At 39.6% G+C, this 23,614-nt stretch overlaps 1 protein-coding gene across 8 annotated transcripts in view; it reads left to right on the forward strand.

Annotated features, from left to right (window-relative positions):
- The window catches only part of FHOD3 (formin homology 2 domain containing 3), a 400,221-nt gene that overhangs the window by 17,902 nt on the left and 358,705 nt on the right, over nt 1–23,614 (forward strand). For all 8 annotated transcript variants that reach the window (XR_010069969.1, XM_063326254.1, XM_063326253.1 and 5 more), the window contains exon 2: nt 17,972–18,078. Coding sequence is in view for 7 of the 8 variants with exons in the window: in XM_063326254.1 (XP_063182324.1) it covers nt 17,972–18,078 (107 nt within the window). In the remaining variant the exon portion in view is untranslated. The remainder of the gene's footprint in view (nt 1–17,971; nt 18,079–23,614) is intronic.

Here is a 23,614-nt window from a genome sequence, read left to right on the forward strand (position 1 = left end):
TTAGCTTGATGTGGCCTTACACCCTTGTTGCGTGGACTGTGTCCTTCCCCTTGTTGCCAGCTCTCGGGAGGAGGGTGGCCAGTGGTGCCTGTATAGCCTGGAACACTTCCCAGTCACTGTTTGATTGTCATCAAACAGAGGTTGAGGTGGTTGCAGCTCTGGCCTCTGCCCAGGCAGCCTGGAGATGAGAAGGTTGCTTTTGGGATAAACCTAACCTCTGCTTTTTTGGGGTTTTGGGGGCATGTTTTCACAGGGTATCTTTCTAGATTGGGTGTAGCAAAGGGGTAGGGGGAGGGAGGCGGGCAGAGGCCAGGCAAGATCCTGAAACTCAGGATCCCAGTGCCTGTGGTGGCCAAGATTGCAAACACCTGTCTGTAGGAGGATTTTTGCTCCCCTGGTCTACTATGGACAGGAAAACCAGCCTCGAAAGCCAATGGGGAGAGCCTAATGCTGGGGTTGAGAGATCCTGCATAAGCTTAAATCAGCAGAGCTTTGCTCGCAGGATTTCTGTCTGTCATGTACTTGCAGCATTGCTGGCTTTTGCATGCAACGCTGAACTTCGTGTCAGGGTTCCCCTCCACTGTAAGGACAAGGTTACCACTTATATAACAATTGCAAATTATAGTAGAAATTGACAGCAGATCTATATAGTAGGCTGTTTACAACCCCCTACCACGATTATTAAATAAGTTGTTTCTAAAGAAGGACTGTATTTATTCACTAGTAATCAATATTCTTTTATATGATTCTGGAAGGGCAGTCAGGACAAATAAATTGTCTGTGTTAACTTTTCTATTGGTGCATAGGTCTTGCAGTTACTCATCCAGATACTCATCAGTGCAATTTCTTATTATAAACAGTGCAATTTCATGTCATAAACATTACGTCTAACTGGAAATGAAGAGAGTAAGAGAGAAATACCTAGATTTCTTTCTTATACTAAAAGTGTTTCGTGCCCCAATAATCATAAAATCAAGATGTTTAAATTTTTTGCTAGTGCAGCTCATGATACAACTTCTTACAATTAGTCTATTTAAAAAAAAAAAAGAGATCTCATTCTGTTAAAGATTATCTTCTCTGAATATGTTCAAGGAAAACGGCTAATTGAGACAAGAACAAACTGCCTTCAGAGCTAAACAAAATTACATACTCTAAGCAAATCCTTATAAGCTGGATTGCCAGAGCCTTCTACTTTGCCCTGAGATGCAGAAGGTATTGAAAATGACTGTGTGTGCAGATTTGTGGAAGAGCTGGCCTTACTGTGAGAATGAGAAGTCGGTATATAGCCGTGATTATGATGAGATCTGACTCTCATCCAGTGAGAGAGAACACTTCCTTTTGTTTGCTCCCTACAAATCAGGACCTTCATCTTTTCCTGTTTAGTATTTCCTAATGTATTTTTTGACAGTCTGAGAAATCTGCCAGTCCAGAATCCGTCTGTCCCTACAGGTGGCCATGTGGAGTCCCACTGTCTTCTTTGGGAATTGTGCCTGTATATCTGTGAGGGAGTAGGAGGTGTTGCTGCCAGAATAATCAGACAAGCATATGTTAAATTAACCTGTGAACGCAGTCTCGTATAGTGCTGCCCAAGATGATGTACTTTCTATTTAAGAAAAAGTAGGGGATAATAATTTTTCTTTCCAGCTTTGCTTGCCTAGAATGCTTGTGCTGCTCTCTGAGGGAAAAGAACCTCTAAAATATGCAAAAGACAAAGCTGCAAAGAGAAGTGTTCATTTCTTGGGTGGGTATATGAGCCTTTACTTGGGTCTGAAATAGAAGTAGGATATCTCAGGCCTGAAAGTCGGGAACACTTACAGATAGCTTAACTGGATCATGTTCACACACTAAACAATTTGAGAGAAAAGATGGCTCATAACTGCAGTACACAGACAATGTTAGCAAAGGTAGGTTGTCCCTGTGCTGGCTGGTAGGGAGAAAGAGGCAGCAGTTATTACCTGTAACACACTGGTAAGTTACCTGTTGATGAGGAAAAGCAGAGAGAGACATGACATACTGGCTTCTGAAAAATCAGGGGTTCTGCATCTTATTATTTAAAAGATATTTTAAAGGTCTTCACATCATTAAAGCTACAGCAAAACTGTCAACTCAAAATAGTAATTTACAAGGTTTATAGAAATAGAAACTAACAAGCCCTTGTTTTGACCTACTTCATATAATTGCAAATAGAGATTATGTATTTTTTTTAAATTATATTCATTCTGCCAAATTTTGGTTGCCTTAGTATGCCAAACAAGGATAGAGGATGTGCAAAATACTTCTAAGATGGAAGGACTAGGAAGACTTAATTGCTGCTCACTCTGTTAAATGATCCTAAATCCATCTAGTGCAGTCTGCACCCGTAACCTATGGATACATTTATAATAATCCTATAAGCAACTTGTTGGAAAGAAAGCATTCATGGCTGTTGCGTAGGAGAAATAAGTTGGGACTATTAGATATCTGAGACATCTGGAAGAGCCATGAATTTCCTGGTAGAAAACCTTCTCAGTGAAACATCTGCGGCTTATTTCTCTGTCTAAACCCAAATAATGTGAAAACTGTTTGAAGCATGTATTTAAACATAAAAACTAGCAGGACGTTTGCTCTAATGTGAAACACTGCTGCTGTAGAAATTAAAGTATAATGTTCAAAAAAGGAAGAGTAGGAATGTCTTCTTGTATGCATAGTTGCTCTTTGCACTGAAGTAATGCTTAGAGAAAATGTTTTCGTTTTTTTTTTTTTGTGAAGGGGAAAAGTGTATTTTTAATTTCTTACTTTGAACCTTCTTCATGCATGACAAAAGGTGCATTCCTCTCCTGGTTTAGGATGATTGAGTCAGCTATTCCTTGCCTGGCCAAGCTGAACAACCGTAGCTGTTGTTTTCTTTTTAATTGGGCTTCACAATGGCTTTTGGATCATCCGAAACTTCCTACTACTTAGGTTGTCAGCAGTTTTCCAATCTGTGGATCTTTGTTGTTGGCTTGTGTTTTGTTTGGGTTTTTTCCTTTGGACCACTGCCAGGATGGGCTTGAATGTTGCCTCTTGCCTCTTTTTTTTTTTTTTTTTAATTCATTTTTTGCTCTGGGAAGTGAAAGGTCATCCAAAGGGACCAGAGGCAGGAGAAGCGTGGGTCTCCATGGCCACAGGGATGCCCTGGGGTGCCCGGGGTTGCCATGGCCATGCACCAACCAACTACAACAGCTAAGTGCCTGCGGAGAATTTCAAAACTCTTTCCTCTTTCATGGACTGCCTTTTGAATGCATCCCCAATACTCAGTCTTCCCCCCCCCCCTTAAGTAGAGCAGGGCTAGTTTATCAACAGGAGAGGGTTTGAGTACTGAAAATGAAACAAAAGGGTTGGGGCTTCTTGCATGTTGAAAGGACCTGTTTCTTATTTCACTGACATGCTGTTGGAGAAGATGACATCATCCCTGCAGAGCTGGTAAAGTTACACCGGTGTATACATTGTGAGGTTCGAATGGCACTAAAGACCTTGATGCTTTGCAAACTGCAATTGTTCTTATGCTTTCTTTTTTCTTTTTTTTTATAAGGGTTTTGCCTTCGTCCTTTTACTGTGTCGTGTAAGAGGGCAGCCTAACCAAGCCAAGCTACTCTTCCCACTCTAAGAATTGTTTTCAAATTAATTGGCAAACAAAAGTACCATGAATAAAACAGAGCTTTGTGCTTCGTATTTCAGAGTTTTTGATTGTAGCTAGCTCTCTCTGGAGTCTGTGAGCTATGTGAGACATTTGCCCGTAGTGAATGAAACTGGAAGGATGAATAGCTACAGCTCCGAGGTAAAGCTCAATTGTGTTATTGTGGTGTAGTAGTGGTTAAGCTCATACTGGAAATAAATTAGTTTCTATAAAGCTCAATTGTGTTATTGTGGTGTAGTAGTGGTTAAGCTCATACTGGAAATAAATTAGTTTCTTGCTGTAATTCATAATAAAATCAATACTAGAGTGATAGAGAAATGGCTATTCTTTTCTTCTTGAATTGTGTTATTTACTTGTTTCTGTGTTTTAGGGCTGTGTTACTGTTTTGGTTTTTTCTTTTTTTTTTTTTTGGAAGTCATTGAAGAGAGAGTACCATGATTATAGCAGGAATATGGAAAGTGAGAGACGTATCTGTCTCTGCCCTTCCTACAAGTTGTGCAAAATGCATACTGTTTTTATCAGAGAGGAGAGTTTTACATTTTATTTGAGCCAGATACTTTTTAATGAGATTAAAGCATCTTTGTGGAAGGGAAACTTGTTTTATTCATTGTTATTAGTTAACACAATGCTTTTTCTAGCATAAGGTAGTATATAATTAATTCTCATATCAGAGGACAGTATATACTTTTGTTTCCAGACTTTTGAGAGCACAGCAAGTGCCAAAAAGCCATGTTTGGAGAGGAGGGATGAGCTTGTGATGAATGCCTTGATCTAAGGCTTGGGAGAACATTTGCTCTTTCTGAATGTGCCAAAAGATTCCTGTGTGACTGTGTGTTGGTTAACCACCTTAGGGTTGATTCTGCTGTAGGAAGTGTGATTCTTCCCACTGTTTTAAATTTGCTTCTAGCTTTGTTCCAAACTGCAAGTATTGGGTGTGTTTCTCCATGTGAAAACCTTCAAACTCTTCAACTTTTAGTATTTAAGGTGTCTCCTCTATGTACAGCCATGTTCCTTTCATAAACTACATCCACATTCTCATTCAACTCAAAAACATAAATCAGGGTGTTTATTGCAGCTTTTTTTTTTTTTTTTTGCCAAAGAAGTCTTCCATCACAGAATTGGGAATTCCCTAGTTTTGTGAGGTGCAAGTATGATGTTCCTGCCCCTTCCGGGAAATACCTAACCAGCTAGTCCCTACAGCTTCAGGGCATATGTGTGTGTGATAGGGCATTCCAAATTTGCTACAGGCAGCTTTGAGGAGCACTTGAACTCAACCAAAATGTTTATCAAGGCTTATCAAAATGTTACACCAATTACAAAACGTTACACCCATTAAATTGGGAACAGGGAACTGTGTGTAGTCTAGGCCAGCTCCTAAGGGCCAGATCCCCCCAACAGACTTGGGCATCTCTAAAATAATTTTGACAGCTTAGTCTTCAAAAGATGTCCACGACATCTTCCCTTTCCTCACTAATTCTCAGGTATCTAAAGGTTAGTTCTTCTGTGATACACTGGCATCAGACACTTCCAGCCAGCTGCTCCGGGGCTGTTTTGATAGCTTGGTGCCCAGTTGCATTGCAAGGAAACCCAACCATTTGTCATGAGGTAAATTGTCAAAGTGATCTGTGTTAAAAGTAACCACAAGAAAGTTGTTGCGACTTTACTGTTGCAGCAGGGGACTAGAGTTACATACATGAGGCTATTTGCTCTGAAGATGACAGTGCCAGTTTGGCTGACAGCAGCGTTTAGGTTCATAAAGGTGCCATGTATGTTTGGCCTTGTAGGTGTCTGTGAACACTCCCAGCGTCTTTCTTGCAGGTAAATCTGTTTGGAATTGACAAGCTAGACATTTATAAGCTTAATTAATCAAGTACTGCAGAAAACCATGTGTAATCTTAGTGGGTGTGACCCACTATTTGTGCTTTATTTCGGTCATTCACATGTTTTTAAAAAAATGTTGGGAGCAATCACTGAAATCAAGTCCCAAGTGGATTGCTTTATACAAGCTTTTATGCTTATAGCATAGTACAGGTATGTTGTGATTCTTTTGTGCATAGAAGAGAGTGTAACTGTGGCAGTGATCTACAGTAGCTAATAGCAGATGGTTTAGAGGGATACTTGAGTGCCACCCTAATGGACCAATTTAAATAATAGATACTGGATGGCTGATGTCTTGAAGCATACGTTTTATATGCTCTTAATTACAGGAAATTAGCCTTCTTAGTCCTAGAAGTATTTAATTGCATTTGGTCTCTAAGCTTTGAACTCTAATTATGATCTTTATTGGCCCATTACATACTGTATTTAAGGCTCACTTTTAAAGTTTTGGATTTTTTTCATGTATTTATTCCTTTGTTCTGGGAAAGGCTAAGAGCAGAATTGACTTTTTTCTGTTTCTTTTTTTTTATTTTTTTTTGTTCTTGAGTACCACAATGCTCTCTTGCTTTTTTCCCAAACTATCTCAGTCTTTTTGTTCTCTTATGGCATCACCTAGTCCACTGCCAAGGAAAATAGATCAGGAGTTTATTACTAAAGCCATTCGTTTCTAGTTATTTCCTCTCTATGCCCTAAGAAACAGGGTGATCAGAGTGTAAGCAAGGAATGAATACTGTTGAGATATCGCTGATAATGCTGCATTCATTCTTTCCTTACAAACTTATATTTCATTTGTAACTGAGTTGGAGAGTGTGGTTTTCTATTTCAGTATTGTTCAGATGTGATCCTAATGAATGCAGAGGTTCTCTTTTGTTTGCCTATTCCACTCCAGACAACTGTTTTAAAGGTGGAAGTTGAAATTGCTTGGCAGCTAATCAAACAAGGAAAAAAATGGATGATTTTAAAAAAACATGATGCATAAGTGCCAAATAAATTCTGCTCAAGGGTAGAAAATCTGACTTGAGATGCCTCGTGTGCTTTCATAAAATCTGGAAGTAAGAGTTAAGAGGAAAGTCTGCAGGGCACATGTATTTTCACCATTTTTTAAAGTGTTCTTGCATTGAGTTTCATTCTCTTAAACTTTTTAATCGTGCTCTTTTAATGACTTCCCAATCGATGTTTGGTTGTGAAACCACAAAGCCTTTATGTATCAGGAAGAGTTGATGACTGTAGTCATTAGAATATTCTTAGTAGACAAAATCTTTCATTTAAACCTCCAAGATTCAGGCTGTGTCTGAAAAATGATTCTGTTGACAAGTGTGTGATGTTCTCTTTGATAATCCTACTATGCTTTATTTTCTTTTGTATTTCACACAAACCCTTGGTGTGAGCGTGTTTAGTGTATTTTCCTGTTTCTTTATCCATGGGTTTGTGCATGTTTTGTTTGGGTTTTTTGTTGCTTGGTTGTTTTTTTGTTGTTGTTTTTTTTTTTTTTTTTTTTTTTTTTAGCTTTCAGATAACTAACCAGAAGCCTCTGAGTCAAGTTTTGATTATAACAAAAGATAATTTACCCTGGGCTTCCTGTTGCTTTTACTGACTCTGTCTTTGAGTCTCATCAACTCCAAATTTCTCCTGCCCTCAAAAGTTTTCAAATTTTGCCAGAACTGCAGTTGTTTCAGAATGACTAACCTCTCCTCTCCCTCTGAAGCTCTCTTGTTTTCTCCCAAACATTCCTGCTCTGGGTTTCCAATGACATGGTATTTTGTCTCTAGTTTCTCTGTTTTACTTAGTTTTGATTACTTTTTTTTTTTTTTGGTAGAGGAGGGATCATGGATGCAAATAACCTCTTCTCTCCAATACTGATTTTAAATATAGCTTATCTCGGGACTGATATGCCAGCTGCACTATTTTTAAAAGGGTACAGATGTGAGCCATATGGATGGAAAAGCAATCTGCACGTTAGGTTAGGGATGTGGTATATTGTCTAGTCGGTGTTTCGCCACTGTGTCAATGAAACCCACCACTGTTGAAGATGGTTTGCATTTATTGCTTACTGTGTGCTTGCTGCACCTCTGTAAATGGTGCAGGCTGTTCTGCATTAGTCCAGTATTTTAGTTTCGTGATAGGGTAGTGAACAACCTGTGGTGTCCCAAATGCAGTTAGAGTAGTGACAGTGGAATCCTTAGAAATAACTGTGTCTTCTAACTGCACAAACAAGGTGGAGGATACTAATAGAAAGCTTGTTCTCAGGGACAGACATTAAGAATTAAAGGCTGCAAGTCTTAGGTTCATTCTGCTACCTCACTTCAAAAATTATTTTTCAAATATGAAGTATTTTTCAGTTTTCAAAAGAAGACAGATGGAATTGTTTGCCACAACTAAAGTATGATTTTTGCTTTCCTGGAGTACTACTTACCTTTAAAAGAACGATTTCTGAGATTTTTAACTGAGTGTTTTTCCTACACACACTCTGAACAAAAGATTCCTCAGATGATAAACTCCATTGAAGCTAATCCTTTCCCTCCTCCTCTCACTTTTCTTGACCTGTCTCCTTCTTAGAGATTATTTCCATTTCCTTGGATACCTTCACAGTAATTCCAGCCAAACGGTGATGAGAGCGTGTCAGCTGTAGGCATCCCCTACACATCAGCCAAAAAGCTGTATGTGCTTCCAAATAAAGGATCCTGTTCTTATGGTCACTCTCAGTTCAGCTGAAGATGTACTTAACCACGAAGGTGAGAAGAGGTAGCTCTTTGTCATCTTAGGAAAAGCTGAACGTGGGTGGGAAAAGGGAATGGAAGAATCTGGGTGCCAAATGTTAACGACAGGATGCAGAGGTTAGGCCATTCTCGTCCTGTAGTTTTGTTGTGTTTACTGTAAGAAAACTAGAAAATGCAGTAGGTTTTTTGGGTTAAAGAACTGGAGAGTTTTTGGTCTAAACAATATGACTTTGCTAAGTTCTACTGTTCGCTGTTTGATTTGTGGGTCATCTCAACGCAAGAAAGAATGTGCGTTAGTTCTGCATAGTTTTTGTGCAGAAATTCAATTATTTTTAGTGTTTTCACTTAGCTTTTTAAAGTTTATATTAAACATTGCAGTAACACCATCTCTAGATGAATTTATTTGGCTTTCTTGTTCCACGGTTGTTGACATTGAGCACTCATACGCTTTCTAACAATGCCTGTGTGGCTGCTGTTGGAAGCCACGGTGTCATATTTGGACACGGATACTCTAGTAAACTCTAAATTGCTCCCTGTGGAGCACTGTGTTAAAGGGAATCACAAAGCAAAAGGTCTGCGAGTTAGTGACATGATTGTCTAAGAATAGCAACAGGTAGGCATCTACGCATTACGTTTTCGCTGCTGTGTGCTGCCTGTATTTCAGAGACCCCTGAAACAGCAGTTTCAGAATTTTTGAACTCTGAACTTCCTTTTGTTATTCTTAAGTCAAACCCATAATATTAATATAACAGCTTTCTGTGTTTGTTTTCAGTCTCTTTGTTATTTCAGCAGAATATTTTTATTGGCAGCATACTGTTCCAGTGGCTCTCGAGGATCTAATGTGGCATTAATGTTTTGCTTCATGCACTGTATTACCTGACCCCAGGAGTATTTTGTGGCGTCTACCAGGCCAGAGATAAAAGCTGCTGTTTCAGACTGGGAGTGCAGGCTACGTTCAAAATACCAGCGCTTTCGTATCAGGGTAGCAGTTCCTTTTAAAGTAATTGTGCTCCAATGGCTGTACGCCCAATTGTGCAAACCTTGGGATTATACTTTGTTCGTAGGCATGGCTCCATCAGTGCAACTGCACATCAGCTTCGCAAAGCGTACAAAGTTTGTAAAGTAGTTTGACAATGGCAATTACTGTGCTAAAAATAAATGAGAAGTGCATTAGCATTAATAACTACTCCCACAAGCTATGCTAATCACTCCTGAAGAGCTGAAAAATTGGGGAATACTGCTGGGGAATACATGCTAAATTACTTCTTATAATGTAAAGTTACAGATCTAGCAAATCAGTTTCGTGGTTTTTTTTTTTTTTCTCCCGCCTCTCAGTGAGTATGGAAGAGTGAGTTTGCTAGAGTTCAGAAACCTTTCTGACTTTTGTGAGCGTGGGTGACTGAAGGTGGCACAGCTGCCTCCTCCATAAAAGGCCTTCTACATACAGCACATGCCTGACCTTTCTTTTAAAACGCTGACCTCATAAAAGTGTTGGTTTTACTGCAATTTTTAAAGAATTTTTAAGAAAATACCCTGAGTTACAGAGCTATTTAAAAAGAAAAAAAAAGTATGAGGAGGAGGAGTATAGCTTTTTAGACTACATTGTTAATTTTGGGCACTAACATTTGGCTTGCATATAGATTACTTGCTTTCCTTTCATCTCATTAATGCCATGCTTTTTACCTGAGGTGGGTCATGTGGCATCACTCCTGGGCTAGATGCTTTGGTCTTTCTCTATCATGTTGCCCAAAACGATGATGACTGGAACTTGTATAACCATGGCACAGACTGGTTATCACCTACTCAAATGAAAAGGGAGAGACTGAGGCTCTCGGTGAGAGGTGGCTCTGAACACAGATAATTATTCTGATGGGTTGACTGTGGTCTGTGGGATGCAATTAGACCATCCCCATTTTTCATTACTCTGTGAGATCTAACAGTGACAGCAATCCTGTTACATTTTAAAGGGCCAGCTGTGTACCAGTGCAGAAAACTGGCATTCTGCTGATCTGTAATAAAATTTCAAAAACATTAAAATATGTTGCCTTCTGAAAATAGCATGGTTGTTATAAGTTTGAAGTTTGGCCTTGGGTAGAAGAGTTGAAGAAAATATTGATTTGCACCAATCAGTTTGTGCGGTTTGCTTAGAAATATGGAATATATTTGGGCTGGTAAGCAGAACTGATTTATTTATTTTTTTCCTTCTTTTTCCTGTGTAGAAATTCTTTTTAGTAAAGAAGGGGGGGAAATGGCAATGCAAGGGGAAAACTTGCATTTGTAGACCTTTTTTAACAGGATTGCAGTTGCACTGGAAACAGCTGAACCAGAAGGGAGCATGTTTAGAAACTGGGTAGCTGGAGTGTGCACATGTATCAGGCTTGTGATGTGCAAAGCAAAACAAGGCTCTGGATTTAGAAAGGAAACACTGAACATAAAGGAACTTTACCAACCCTACACTGCAGAGCATGCTCTAGGTGAATAAGGAGCACACCACCACTAATGAGAGCAATTACTACCCAATAATGTGTAAACGAAAAATGAGCTAAGGCACTTGAGTTAAGATAAGGATTTTCCGTGTCTGTGCCAGAAGCTAGAATTGAAGAGGAATTTTTATTTCTGCAGCTTGATATACCGGATTACTGTAATGTCTTACTCTCTCATTCCCTTTCCCTGTAATTTTGGAAACAACTAAATGAGCAAAATAATCTGTTCAGTAGCTCTAGTTATGGGAAATCTGATGAGTTGGTTGCACTTTCAACTAGTGGCTGCAAAATCGAATGGTTCTGGTGATTTGTACTAACACCAGTAAACAAGTATATCTTCCTATCTTGTAATGTAGGGCCCTTCATTCTATGAGTGTGATCCTTGATCACTATCTGAATTGAATTTTTGAACAGTGCCTACCTTTATTTAAATGGAAGATAAAATCATAAGAGCTTTTGGCTTTATTTTGCACATGCTGGCTGCTGACTTGGTAGCACCTTGGCGTTTAAGAGAAACTTGTCTAAAATACGTTCTTCTGAATGGATTCTTGAGGCATGGGCTTGGGGTGAGGAAAGAGCATGTCTCCACAATTGTTTGTTGAAAAATACAGCTCTGTGGTCTTCAAACAAATGGGGACAAGGAGAAACTTTTCTGATGGCTTTTGGCTCTGCTCCGCTTTTTGAAAAGGTGGGAGGGCGCCTCTGGCTTTCCTTCCCCCTTAACCTCTGCCAACCTACTGCTGCCTTGGGACAGAGAAGTTAAAACAAGCCAAAGGAAAGTCCACTGTGGATGCCTGCTAATCTAGCAAAGCCTTCTGGAGGAAGAGAAAACAGAGTTGCAGGAGTTTCTCTTGGCATGGTAAGGTGTGTGCTGCCTCTGCATTGAGTTATTTACCCACGGGGCTTCTCAAATGAGAAGACTGGTGTGTACGTGGCACTCCCGGAAGCATGTGCGAGGAGGAGTGGGCAGCAGTGCTCGGTGTGTTGGTGAACGTGTGGGTGTTGCGGGTATTTGGAAGAAGGTGCTTTATTCTTCTCTCCCTGCACCCCCCACGCTCTGGTTTTAGGTGTTTCTCTTGGACTGTAAGAAGCTAAAGCCAATAGATGAAAACAATGACTGAACTCTTTTTTTTTTTTTTTTTTTTTTTAAATTTTATTTCCATTCATTCAACTAGTTTCTGAAAGCAGCAGTGGTCATTTATTGGCATCAAGTAACTGATTGTCACCTTTTCTTGCTGTTGTTATTTCCGCCCCCCCCCTCCCCCGGCTGCTCCTTGCTCCTTTTGGTGATGTGTTTCAACTCTGAAATTTGGAGAAATGGTGAGTTTTCCTATTGCACCACAAAACCGACTTCTTTATGAAGAGAAATGGGTGCTACCTCTTTCTCGGGGTCAGTGTTTTAAACAAGGAAAAAGTCATCAAAAAGTCATCACTGGTATACTACTGTCAAACTGTCTTGAGTCCTCTTAAGCCTGACAGCCTTGCAGTACAAATTATTTTGGCCCTGCAGGTTGAGGGACTAGCCGCTACTAGCTAGATTGGCTTGCCTGCAAAAGAAGATGATAAACAGAGCTTCTGCCCTATATTTTTGATTTCCTGGCAGGCTGTAAGGCATACTTGTGTGAGTTGGTTGCTTAACTTTCCCCAACCTGTGTGTGTTCTCATGGCAGATGGATTGTTTCCACTGAGGGCCCTCCAGGTGCTGGTGAGGTGGGGATGACCCCAGAGGCAGGGCAGAGCCTGAGCTCTGCAGCTCTGACCTTGCTTTCCCTGTTCCTGGTTAGAATCGAAGCCAGGACTCATCCTTCTCCTCTTGTAAGGTTTCACTCTGTAATTGGTTAAATGGGGTAGGATGAGGGAGTAGGAAGCTCTGCTTTTAAGTGTTCTGATATTTAAAGGTTTAATCAGATGTTTGTTTGCTTTTGCATAATTAATTGTGGTTTTAGAGTGAAACTTCTAACAGTGTAATTACAACTTTATAATAAGCTAGCTATTGCTTCTAATTCTATGGTCGTCTTATGTACTTCGTGTTCATTTTTCTTATATTTCCCTTATGTTTTCTTGTATTTCCATTCTTCTGTTGGAAAACTTTATTTCATGGTTACTTAAAGAGTTTCGAACAGTGGTGATGACTCACAAGGGCATCAATAAAATTTCTTTTGCTGAAACTATCATTCTGTTTCACTTTTTAAAAAACCCTGTTCTTAAGTACTTATGTGGAGATGATGATTAAAAGACTTAAACGGTTATGGTACGTAAAATTGTGAATGTAACCTTGATTATTTCCCCTCCCCTCACCTTTGGGCATATACCTTTGGTCATTAGTGGTGTGACCACATACTTCTTAATTCTTCATGTCCCGCCTTATTGAAAGCACAGCATGGTTCTGCTCTGAGAACACCTGCAGAGAAGCATAGGGTGTGTGGGACCTGTTTCGTTTCCTGAAGATGTTTGGGAAGTGAATGAAGCAGGAATCTGCAAGAGAGAAAAGTATGCCATGGTTACAGGCAACGAATGATGCTGTCCTGCAGTTCTGGCATTTATCTGCACTTCTTATTTGGCTCTGGCTTCTCAAACAAAGATGTTCCTTCTGTTCTGAGGGGCTCAACTTCTGGTTCTGGGATCTGACTCTCAAATTCAGTTAGTTGTTGCTTTTTTCGAAAACTGTACGGAAAATATCTAAAAGAAATATATGTGTGATATATATGCTTATATATGTATGCATATATATGCACATAAGAAACTGTTGGGATGATGTTGTTTAGGTCTGTGTGTGGGCATGATGCTTTTCTTGGTTTTCCATTTGTGCCTGTTAGGGTTTGCAGCACAGGTGCTATAATGGTTGCATGGTGTGGGGTCAGTTGCCACTGCATGGATACTGGCTATGATCTGAGAAAGTTCAAACATCTCTTGGTTCCTGTTGTGGAAGGTTTGTTGCAGAAAAGGGTAAATCTTGGATGGGTTTAATTTAGTAGCTCTACTTGTATTTCAGTTGCACCGACTACTTCTTGATACCTATCTTGTCGTGACAGAGGACAGGTCTTAATGTTTCAGTGTGAAACTGAAGATGATAAATAGCACTTGGGTTAGATTTTTAGCAAGGAAGATGCATAAGACAGTCTTATTCTTCTTGCTTCCTTCATGTAAACCCAGTGGAAGGATGGCTGCTGATCGCTCTGACCATCTGCATCTGGGGATTCTGGCTAAAACACGTGTTTTAATGACTGTTGCATGTAACCACTTTTGTTCCTTCACTCCTGTGAAAGACTCTGCTTCTAGATAGACCCACTCCTTATAAAGATAAGAGACTTGGGGAGTATCCGTAGGTATTCAAAAATATGCTCTGGATATTTTCTCAAGAAACTGTTAATTTGAGAAGATGAGAATGTAATTGAAATGCATGTATAGTTTTTATAGCTTTATAGATGCGAATATGGTTTGATATTTAAGCTCAAATAAAAAAACTTGAAATCTTGGAGAAGACTTCTGAAAATGGAGTAATTTTGTGTTTAACTAGGAGAAGTAGCATTACACTTGTCCCATTTGATGGTGTGTCTCCCTGTTGATGTTTCCTTGATACCTGTCATATTCTTTTAGTGTGACTGTAGAAAAGTATGGAAAATTGCTGTAAAGCCTACAGGATGAGTTACATTTAAATGTGTCAACATTTTGACTCTCCTGAGCAATACAATAAAGTGTGATACAAAAAATGATTAATGATTTGAAGGGTTGGGTGAGAGAGATTTAGGAAAAAAATGGGTTTTTAAGCTTCTGAAAAGATCTTAGAGAATTTGACCTTATGGCAATAGTATAAACTGGTTATGCAGTTTAGTAACAAAATGGTGATCTGAATTAGTAGGGAATACTGAAAACTTAAACAGAATTGTGAAGAACAAAGTAAAATAAATGGAATTAATTTTGAAAAAATTGAATAGCAATTTTATTCATTATTATGGAAACAGCTCAGTTAAATGTTCTTTGAAAGACTGTCTTTGCTCATTCTGCCTTTTGATTGTCCTAAGAGAAGATGGGTGTTAATAAAGATTTTAATGTGAATTATGATCAATGGGAAGAGCATGTCGTGAATGAACTAGATGGTGCCATTTGCGTGGGTCTCCAGAGACGCGAGAATTGATGCGTAGCAGATAAACATGGGATTAACATTGAACAGAGGGGCGAGACCAACATTATGAACTGCTGCTAATAAGCACTAATGAGTGAACATCAGCCATCCTTTGTGTTGAAAAAGACAGGCAATTTATTAATTAAAAATAATTCATAAGGTGGCTTCTCTTGCTGTATTCTGCCTGTAAAATGTGTGCAAGTGAAGCCTGGAGGCAAAGTAGCAAAGTGGTCCTATATAAGGATGATTTTAGAGTTCGTTGCTTTAATATTTACACTCCTTGCAAAAGTGTTGTTTAGCTCCCTTCCATCTCTGTGTGTACACATTCAAGAGATGAAGAAATCTTTTTGGCAAGACTTAGTTTTAAGTAATGGAAATAAAAGATACTGCCATTTTTCCCGTTACTGTAACACTCCTCTTAATGGATAGAATGTACAGTGTACAGTGCTTTAAAGCCTGAATGAATGCTATGTTCAGCTGAAACTATGGAGATGATATGAAAATAGGTAGAATGTACGTATTCTTCTCTATTTTGTACATGAAGTACTTCCTGTTCCCATTGCGCTTTTTATACACTGAAGTCATAAGATATTAGTAAAGCACAGTTCCTTTTCCCTAATTATGCAGTATAATTGGAAATTGTGGGCAAATCTCCTAATCTCCATAGTGACAGCAGAACATTTATCCAATTAGTAGTTTGCCTTTTGGCATTACTTTGAATAAATTAGCATTTCATTAGATACCCTGGACTACTGGGAAAAAGTTTCCTAGAGTAGTATTTAGTCTTTCTTTTCTAAAGAGTGTATTTTGAATTAGCATAGGTTAATAATATCCTTTGTAACTGGAAAGATACAGAATAGTAATACTGTTGTTATTCTTAATATCAGAGGGCAGCGCTTGGAAGTTCTTTGCTTTCTTTAATCCCCAGGAGTCAGAGTAAAAACCTATGTCGCTTTATTTGATGACTTATTCTTTCCCCAGGGGAAAAAAAGGAAAGAAAAAAATGGAACAGGTTTGGAATACAACTTGCCCTCCTCCCTCTACCCTTTCCCTTTCTCCAGAGGATGAACTTTTCTTTCAGATTACAAACAGTGCAAAGCATAGTGGTGTGGACTAACCCAAAAGTCATTCTCTGTCACTTGCTAGTTATAAATGAGCTCTTCTGCAGTATTTGCAGTGCAGCTAATCCAGAATAATCAGAGTAATTGTATTCTTTTCTTGCTTATATAAATCAGTGATAGGAAACTGGGTGACTAAGTTTTGGTATTGACTGCCAGATAAGAAATGTGGCTGCTTATTGTGCTTTCCTGAACAGCTATTGGGAGCCCATAACTTTGATGGGAAATTACATCTTTGATGAATTACCAGTTTTATTCTCATTGATTTTTCTTTCCTAGTGTTAAAAAGTGCAGAAAGAAGAATCCGTGGATGTGATAAAGGGTTGTAATTTCCTTTCCTTGAGTCACTGACTATTTCAGACCGTTGCTTGCTCCTTCAAAGAGTTATTGGCTGCCACTGGTGGCAGAAGATTGTTATGAAGTATGGTGTTAAATAGTTTTCTCTTCCCAAACTGGCCTTTGCAGCAGGAGTGTGCATTTACACCACCATTGTCATGATCGCCTTTTGGTAGATAGAGGCCTGCAAAGGAGCTGCCAGTTAGTTTTGCCAAATCCAGAGGAAAGAAACATCTTCCGTTTGTCAGGCCAGTCTGAGACTGGCTATCAGACTGGATTTTATACGTAGTAGTGCAACACATCTGGGGCTTACAGTATTTGTGAACTTGGAACCAGTTACAAAAGGACCCCCAGTGAGGTCTTGACACATGAAGATCCACAACAGCCTGTCCGGCTGGGCTCAGTGATGGCAGTTTCTCTGCTTCTGAGCTGGGTTCTCCAGGGTATCCAAGGTGTATAGTCACTTACTCCCTAGTGGTGAGGTAGAAGAACCCTGTACTTTCACCTGCCCTTTGGTAAATGTTTTCTTGTTTCCTTGCCCTGGGAAGGCTTTTTTCCTCATTCCTTGTGATTTGACACTGGGTTATCTCATGGTGAGAGAGCAGCTAACGTTATTTCCTAGCTCTTTCCTTGGGTTTCTTCAGTTATCCTTCTCAGTCCAGTAATTGCTTTGTATTCCTGTGTGATGAGTTGACCAGAGTTTTGGGGTGGCTCTTCCTAGACCACCTCCTGTGAAGAGCTCCCTGTAAAAAACAAAAACAAATAAACAAAAAAAAAACCCAAAAAAGCCAAACAAACAAAAAAAACCCCAAACAAAACCAAACCCCCCAAAAACCCAGAAAACTCTTTTTCTGTTCTAACTTTGATCAAATCTAGCTTTCTTTTAACAACAGCTGGAATAATTAATGGAAAACTTGAAGATGAGGGAAGACAGGATGGAAGTAAAGAGGGTTTATTAATTGCCCTCTCCCTCTTCAGCATCATAGCAGGCAGGTTCCTGCTTTCAGGTCTGGTCCTTGGTTACCTCAGTACCTTTGTAAGAAGTTAGCACATGTGTCCAGTCCTTCCCCCACTGCCTAGGAAGGTCTTCCGTGCAACCCCTGTGGCAGGTTTAGAGCCTGGGCCTAAAATGAGAATGCCAGAAAATCTGGGTCTTGGTTGGCTGCACTCCCCCTTGCTGCAGGACCCTGACTATTGGCTGCCACACCTTACACTGTCCCTTGGCTCTATCCTTCCTCACAAGTGACATTCAGTAGCTCACGAAACAGCTGCTTCTTCCTTCCACTTCCATCCAGAGGCCCAGAAACTCTACTTCAGTGTACTGTAAGAACACAGAACAGTCATTCATATCCTAGGTATGTGTTAAAATTAACTTCCCTTTCATTATAAGATTCTAAAGGCACTGTGATAAAACCCTCTAATCGCTTCTATATATTCAAATAAATAAATTTCTCTGTGCGTTAGTTGTGTTGATGTTGTCACCAAGTATGGTCTAGTGAATATGGACTTGCATAAATTGCCAAACAGCACCTATTTTCTTATCCACTTCCTACATACGGTTTGTTTTAGGGAGATCTTGTCTGGGACCTGGAAAATGGGAAGGTGATGTTAGAGAGAATGACTGCTGTAATCTAATGATCTGATTATTTTTTTTTCTACAGCTTGATGACTGCACCCTGCAATTGTCTCACAATGGTACCTATCTGGATCTAGAATCCACCCTAGCAGAACAAAGAGATGAATTGGAAGGCTTCCAGGAAGATGCTGGGTAAGTAAATGTTTACTAAATTTAGATAAATAAGCATATTTTTCCAGGAGCATTGAGGTTTCGGGGGTGTGTGTGGTTAACTTGGTATGTTCAGGTCAGCATAGGAACAGAAAAGATAAAATTCTTTCCTCTGTAAGCACATGCGTCTGTCCCTTTCCATGATTAAGAATTTTATGACTTTTCTATCCACATTCACTCTTACAGTTTCTCTAAACGAAGATGGTATAGTGTAAGAAATCTGTCAAGATGGATGTCTTCGACTGGTAAATTTTTGTAGTTCTTTGGAACTTGATAAATGAGGGTGATTGGTTCTGAGAACTGTGAGATCTTTCTTATACAATAATAGTTAGTGTAAAAGGTTATATTGGGGTGGTGCCCTTGAAGTTATAAACTCAGTTTCTTTGTGCCTTGAAATCTAAATCATCCTTTTATATTCTTGAGGAAAAGACCTCTATTGATTTCTTTTTTCTCTTGGAATTTTTTCAGCCAGCCCAGAGTTTGTGTGTGTGGTGGTGGTGGTTTTTGAATATTCTCCTCTCTTGCTTTTTTTTGTCTTTTAATTATTGCTGGCACACATGGATTACTATGGCTTTCCATAAGCCATCTCTGATGAGAACTGAAAGTGAAAACAAACGTTAGCATCAATGCATGTCTGTGTGAATGCATGTATAAAATTTGCTTTTTAGAATATTTTTTTTTTCTGGGCCCTTTAGGTGATTGTCTTGTTTTAGATATAAAATGAACAGACAGTCTAGAGCTATTTTTGCCTTGCTGGTTGCTATATTGGACTGGATAGTTGTAATTAATTTTATGGGTGCGTTTTGGCATGGACTTCATGCATGTGAGTAATGTAGCTGTGCCAGAAGGAAATTAACTGCATTCTGAATTGGTCAGGGCTTGTTAACACTAAGAGATGCAGACCTTTTGCTTATACTGGTTTCTCTACTTCTTGTGATATAGCTGTCTTTGATGAATACTTCTTACAGTTTTAAACTGTGCCTCTGGAGATTATTTTATGGGTAGAGAATTTTAAATAATGTGTTATAGATATTCACATGTGTGCATTTATGTGTATCTTCTTCATATATACCAGTTTTGGTCATGTTTTTATAACTATTGGAAGATAAAGAAACTCTTATATTAGAAATCAAATTAGTTAGAAGATGTTCTTCAATACACAGAGCAGTCAATACAGCTGGACTGAGCCCCCCTTCCTCTGCAATAGGTGTGTTGAGTATAGAAGTTGATCTAGTCTTTGATTTTATGCAGAGGTGATCAAAATTGTGGCAAAGAACTGCAAGTTCTTATTTCCAGCTAACTTTATAATTAGTTGAAAGCACGTAAAATGCAGGAAAACCTTTTTATTTTGATAGTTTTTTGTAGTAGTATGCATGAGTTGTTAGTTCACACTTTTTTTTTTTGTTTTCCATTGATGTCTCAGATAATTCTAGTAATTTTAATTTAATTGCCTTTGATACCCCACAATGGCATTCCCGAGTAATTTGACAAGCCGGAGGCTGGCTGGTGCTTTTTCTGCCAGACTTTACATTTGAAATGGCAACTACCTTCCACCTTGTTTTAATTTGTGCTTCCTTTGGGGACATAAAATCAATGATATGAAACATTCCTGAAACGTGATTCTAATTCTACCTCTGAGGTGGTGGCTATCCTAGGAAAAATACCAAAACACGTGGAACTAACTGTGCCGCTTAGAATTGTATGTCTACTGTGTTGTTTGGAGCTCAAAAATCAGGTTATGTTTTTGTGTACTTTGCAAGTGTGTGCAGGCCTCCTCTTAGTTGTGCAACCTCTTGTCAGTTGAGTAATTGCTTCTTCCAGTGGCTTGTCCTGCCAGGTAATGTGAGGTCTGCTGGGAGGTCCTTCATTCCTCTGCAAAGATGGATAGGGAGGTATGAAACTGGGTGTATTAAGGTGCATCACAGAAGCTTGGACTCCAAATTGTTATGGTAGTTATCTTCTGAAATGAAGGAGAACAACTTTTGTGTCTTCTGTTGTCATGTATGTAGCCCTCACCTTCACTGGTCTTTGCCACACTCTCTGAAGTTGTCCTTCTGGGAATTGTGGGTCAATAGGAAGTGCCGTGTTTTCGTGTTTCGGTTGCCTGCCTTAGGTGCGACACCAGGGCCAGCTCTTAGGTGCTGCTATTGGAGCTGTTGTGACCCATCTTTCTTTGATGTGTTCCCACCACGGTCCCCCTGCAGACCCTGCTTTCTTACCTGTATGATAAATTACGTGGGTGGTGCTAATTGCAAAAGGCTGAAGTGGTGAGGATGGAGGGAAGGAAGAATGAGGGGTGTGTTGGGGAGTAAATCAGTGAGTGAACCGCAGATGAGCACAAAAAGACATGTGCCCTGCTGCAGAGGGAAGAGGGGACAATTGTCTGAGGGGATGTTCCCCTCGGCAACTCTTCTGAGGTGCCTGTAGGTACAAGCATTATACTTCCCTTGGATAATCCTAGTTTGTGCTTAACCTGAAGTGCTGCCTAAGGACAATGGGGGCTGTGCTTTAACTTGATTGTTGTGAGGTTTTGGTTCCATCTCCCCTACATACATATATCCAATAACCTGTAGGCTGGAGCCCTGAAATCGTAGCATTTTGCTCTGCTGTGGTGGGATGCAGCTCAGTCAAGTACAAAACCTTGCATTTAGCAGTAATTGGCTAAAGGGCAAGCAGGTACTGGTCAGGCAGAAAATGAAGAAAGGGGAACACCTGACTTGTCAGCAGCTCGACAGCAGAGGATCTGGCATTTTTGGGAACAGCAAGCTAAAAGCAAGTCAATGATTATGGTGATCTGAAAAGGGGGCATCCTAGGGTATAAAGCAGGAATTTAGCCAGTGAAATGCAATGAACTTGGTATCTTCAGTACTAGTGAGGCTTCTGCTGGATTTCTGCATCCCATTTTTGCCCATGTTTCATGAGAGAATAGGGTGATGATAAGAGCAACCAGAACTTCAGGAATCTGTGAGATGGCTTCCTTGTATGGTTGGTGACATCGTCACTTCAGAGTAAATGCAACTTGTGTGATGTTATCCAGAAAAAAAGAATGTTCTAGACATGGGGTAGCAAATGCAATCAGGCATGTCTCCTTCCATTCCAGGTTTCTAGCAAGCTAAACGCTAGTTTTGGGCCTTGCAGCTCTGATCTGTTGCCCCTGCAGAGACCAAGGCGCAAAGCTGGAGCGCTTCTGAGCTGGAGCTGCTGGCTGCGGACAGTGGGGGGTTAGCAGCCCGCTGTCTGGGAGGGACTGGCTGCAGAAACCACTTAGTGTCTCTCTCTTTCTCTCTGGGTCATTTCAAGGTCCTGCTCTTAATCTTCAAAGCTCTTAATTTTCTGAGATTAGGCTACCTCAGGACCTGCCTCTCTGCCGTGCCCAGGCTGCTGTGCTTATCGGGGTCACTGGAGCTTGCTGAACTCTGAATGAAGGATTTAGTGGCTGGATATTCATGGCATTTTTAAAACTTTAGATCCTAAACTGTGGAAATGCCTATTGAGAGTGACCAGAATGTCCTGCAATCTGGCTGTTTTCAGCATCTTTTTGCCAAATGTTCCTGTTTGCCCAGGCAAAACTATGAAGATGTTTTTTTTTTTTTCCTAAACGCACTGCTGAAAGGAGACTTATAAATAAATAAACCATGCAGGAAACACAATCTTAGAAATTTTTATTTAACCATGGAACACAGAAGCTTCCTCAGCACAGTACGATCAATGGAGATTCCCTTGGGGAATACGTTTTTCAAGATTTCTGTTCGGCAGATAGATTGTTTTAAAGTACTTCTGACAAATCACTTCAGCACTGATGTTTTTGCATTCCTTCTAAACACTGTCTCCCGAGCCATTTTTGCTGGGTGAGTCCCGTTTAAGTTGGATGCCAGATGTTTTCCCTATTGATGCTGCTGTTCCTTCTGGGTTTGGTTCAGAATCTGTTGAGGGCAATGGAGCCTGGCAGGGGTCTTTAATATTCTTTTCCTGCTTATGTACTGTATTTTTTTTGCTGGCTGAGACTTTGTGATTAGCACAATTATGAGAATGAAAACTTTTCATAACATTTTTTTTTTACATGAGAAAGTTGGGGATGCATTTGAAGGTTAACTTGTTTTTTGTCTAATAAAAATGATGTGGCTCCTTTCTTGAAGCAGTACTGCAAACTGGCAGATCCTATGCTGATTTCATATTAGTTTGGAGAAAGTGTATTTGTATTAGCTGACTGTTGGAAGATGCTCTCAACTTACGACAGCTTTCTGTCCATGTTTTGTCTTGATGTTGTTTCCATAATTTTTCTCAGTTCAAACAGTAAGAAAAATAAGGGAGGTGCCTGTGGGAGATTGTCATGGTGTTGCTGCAAACAGTAGAGGCTGTGATTGCTCATTGCAGTGATTTACTTGTGTTTAGATAAATGTATTAGTTCATCTGAGTATTTTGATTTCTGTGATATTTAGTTATTACTCTGACCAAATGCGGAATCTGAAAATTGTAATGGATGGTCATAATAAAAACATGCAACAAAGCAAAAAAAAAAAAACCCAAAACAAACAACCCAACAACCAAACCCCAAAAACCCGAACAAAGCCCAAACAAACAAAAAACACCAATCAAGATAAGCTTCTTTCTATCAAGAAGACTGAATCAGTTTAGGAAGCCATTGCACACTTAGAACACGTTGGGTGTTGGAAGTCTTTCTTGTGTTTTGCTTAAGGTGCTCTTTATATGTTGCATATCGTCATCTGTACTTATCCAGGTGCAAGGACCAGAAAGGCTCAGAACTGTAGAGGAACATGGTGTTGCATCGGGCTGGGCCTCAGAGTGACTCAAATGATGATGCTGTTGATCTCAGCTCTCTTAGACATTGAATAGCCTGGTGTGATCAAGGATTTCCCTAAGTGGAACCCTCATGTTGTCTCTCATGCTCTTCACTTAGAGCTGAGAGATTGTGGTAAATTTTGGAAGGTGTAAGACTTTCTACAGGGCAGCAGTCTTCCAGTCTATAATGTATCAGAGTCAGATGTTGAACCACGTTTTGAAGAGAATGATTAGCTAAAACTTTACTGTTGCAAGACAAATGTCCATATAGATTGTTTTCACTTTCCTAATGAAATAAATTGTTTTTCTGGATGGCTAAATGGTACTTTTTTCATTCTGCCCCCCCCCCCAAAAAAAAATGAGGATAATAGCTATTACTACCTATGTTTTAAAAACTTTATGCAGCTTTTTAACTTCTTAATTTTTAATCCCAATAAAGTGTCTTTTGTTTCTAAAAGAAAAAAAAATAATTAGAATGTTGAAATTAATCTTTAGGTGGAACTGTAAAAATTCATTTTCATAGTTAACTTGCGATATTCCTTGACAGCAAAATGAGAGTAAATAACAGGTCCCATACACTTTTCCTTCCTCAGAACAATAGGCAAGGCCTCTCTGGAGTATTCATGCTTCCAAAGCATGTAATCAAGAATAATTAAGCAAATGTGCATGTATTTCATAGACCCTGCCAAAAGAGATGTGATTTTGACGGATGTGACCT

The sequence above is a fragment of the Chroicocephalus ridibundus genome, chromosome 2 (assembly GCF_963924245.1).
Source record: "Chroicocephalus ridibundus chromosome 2, bChrRid1.1, whole genome shotgun sequence".
NCBI classification, from domain to species: Eukaryota; Metazoa; Chordata; class Aves; order Charadriiformes; family Laridae; genus Chroicocephalus; species Chroicocephalus ridibundus.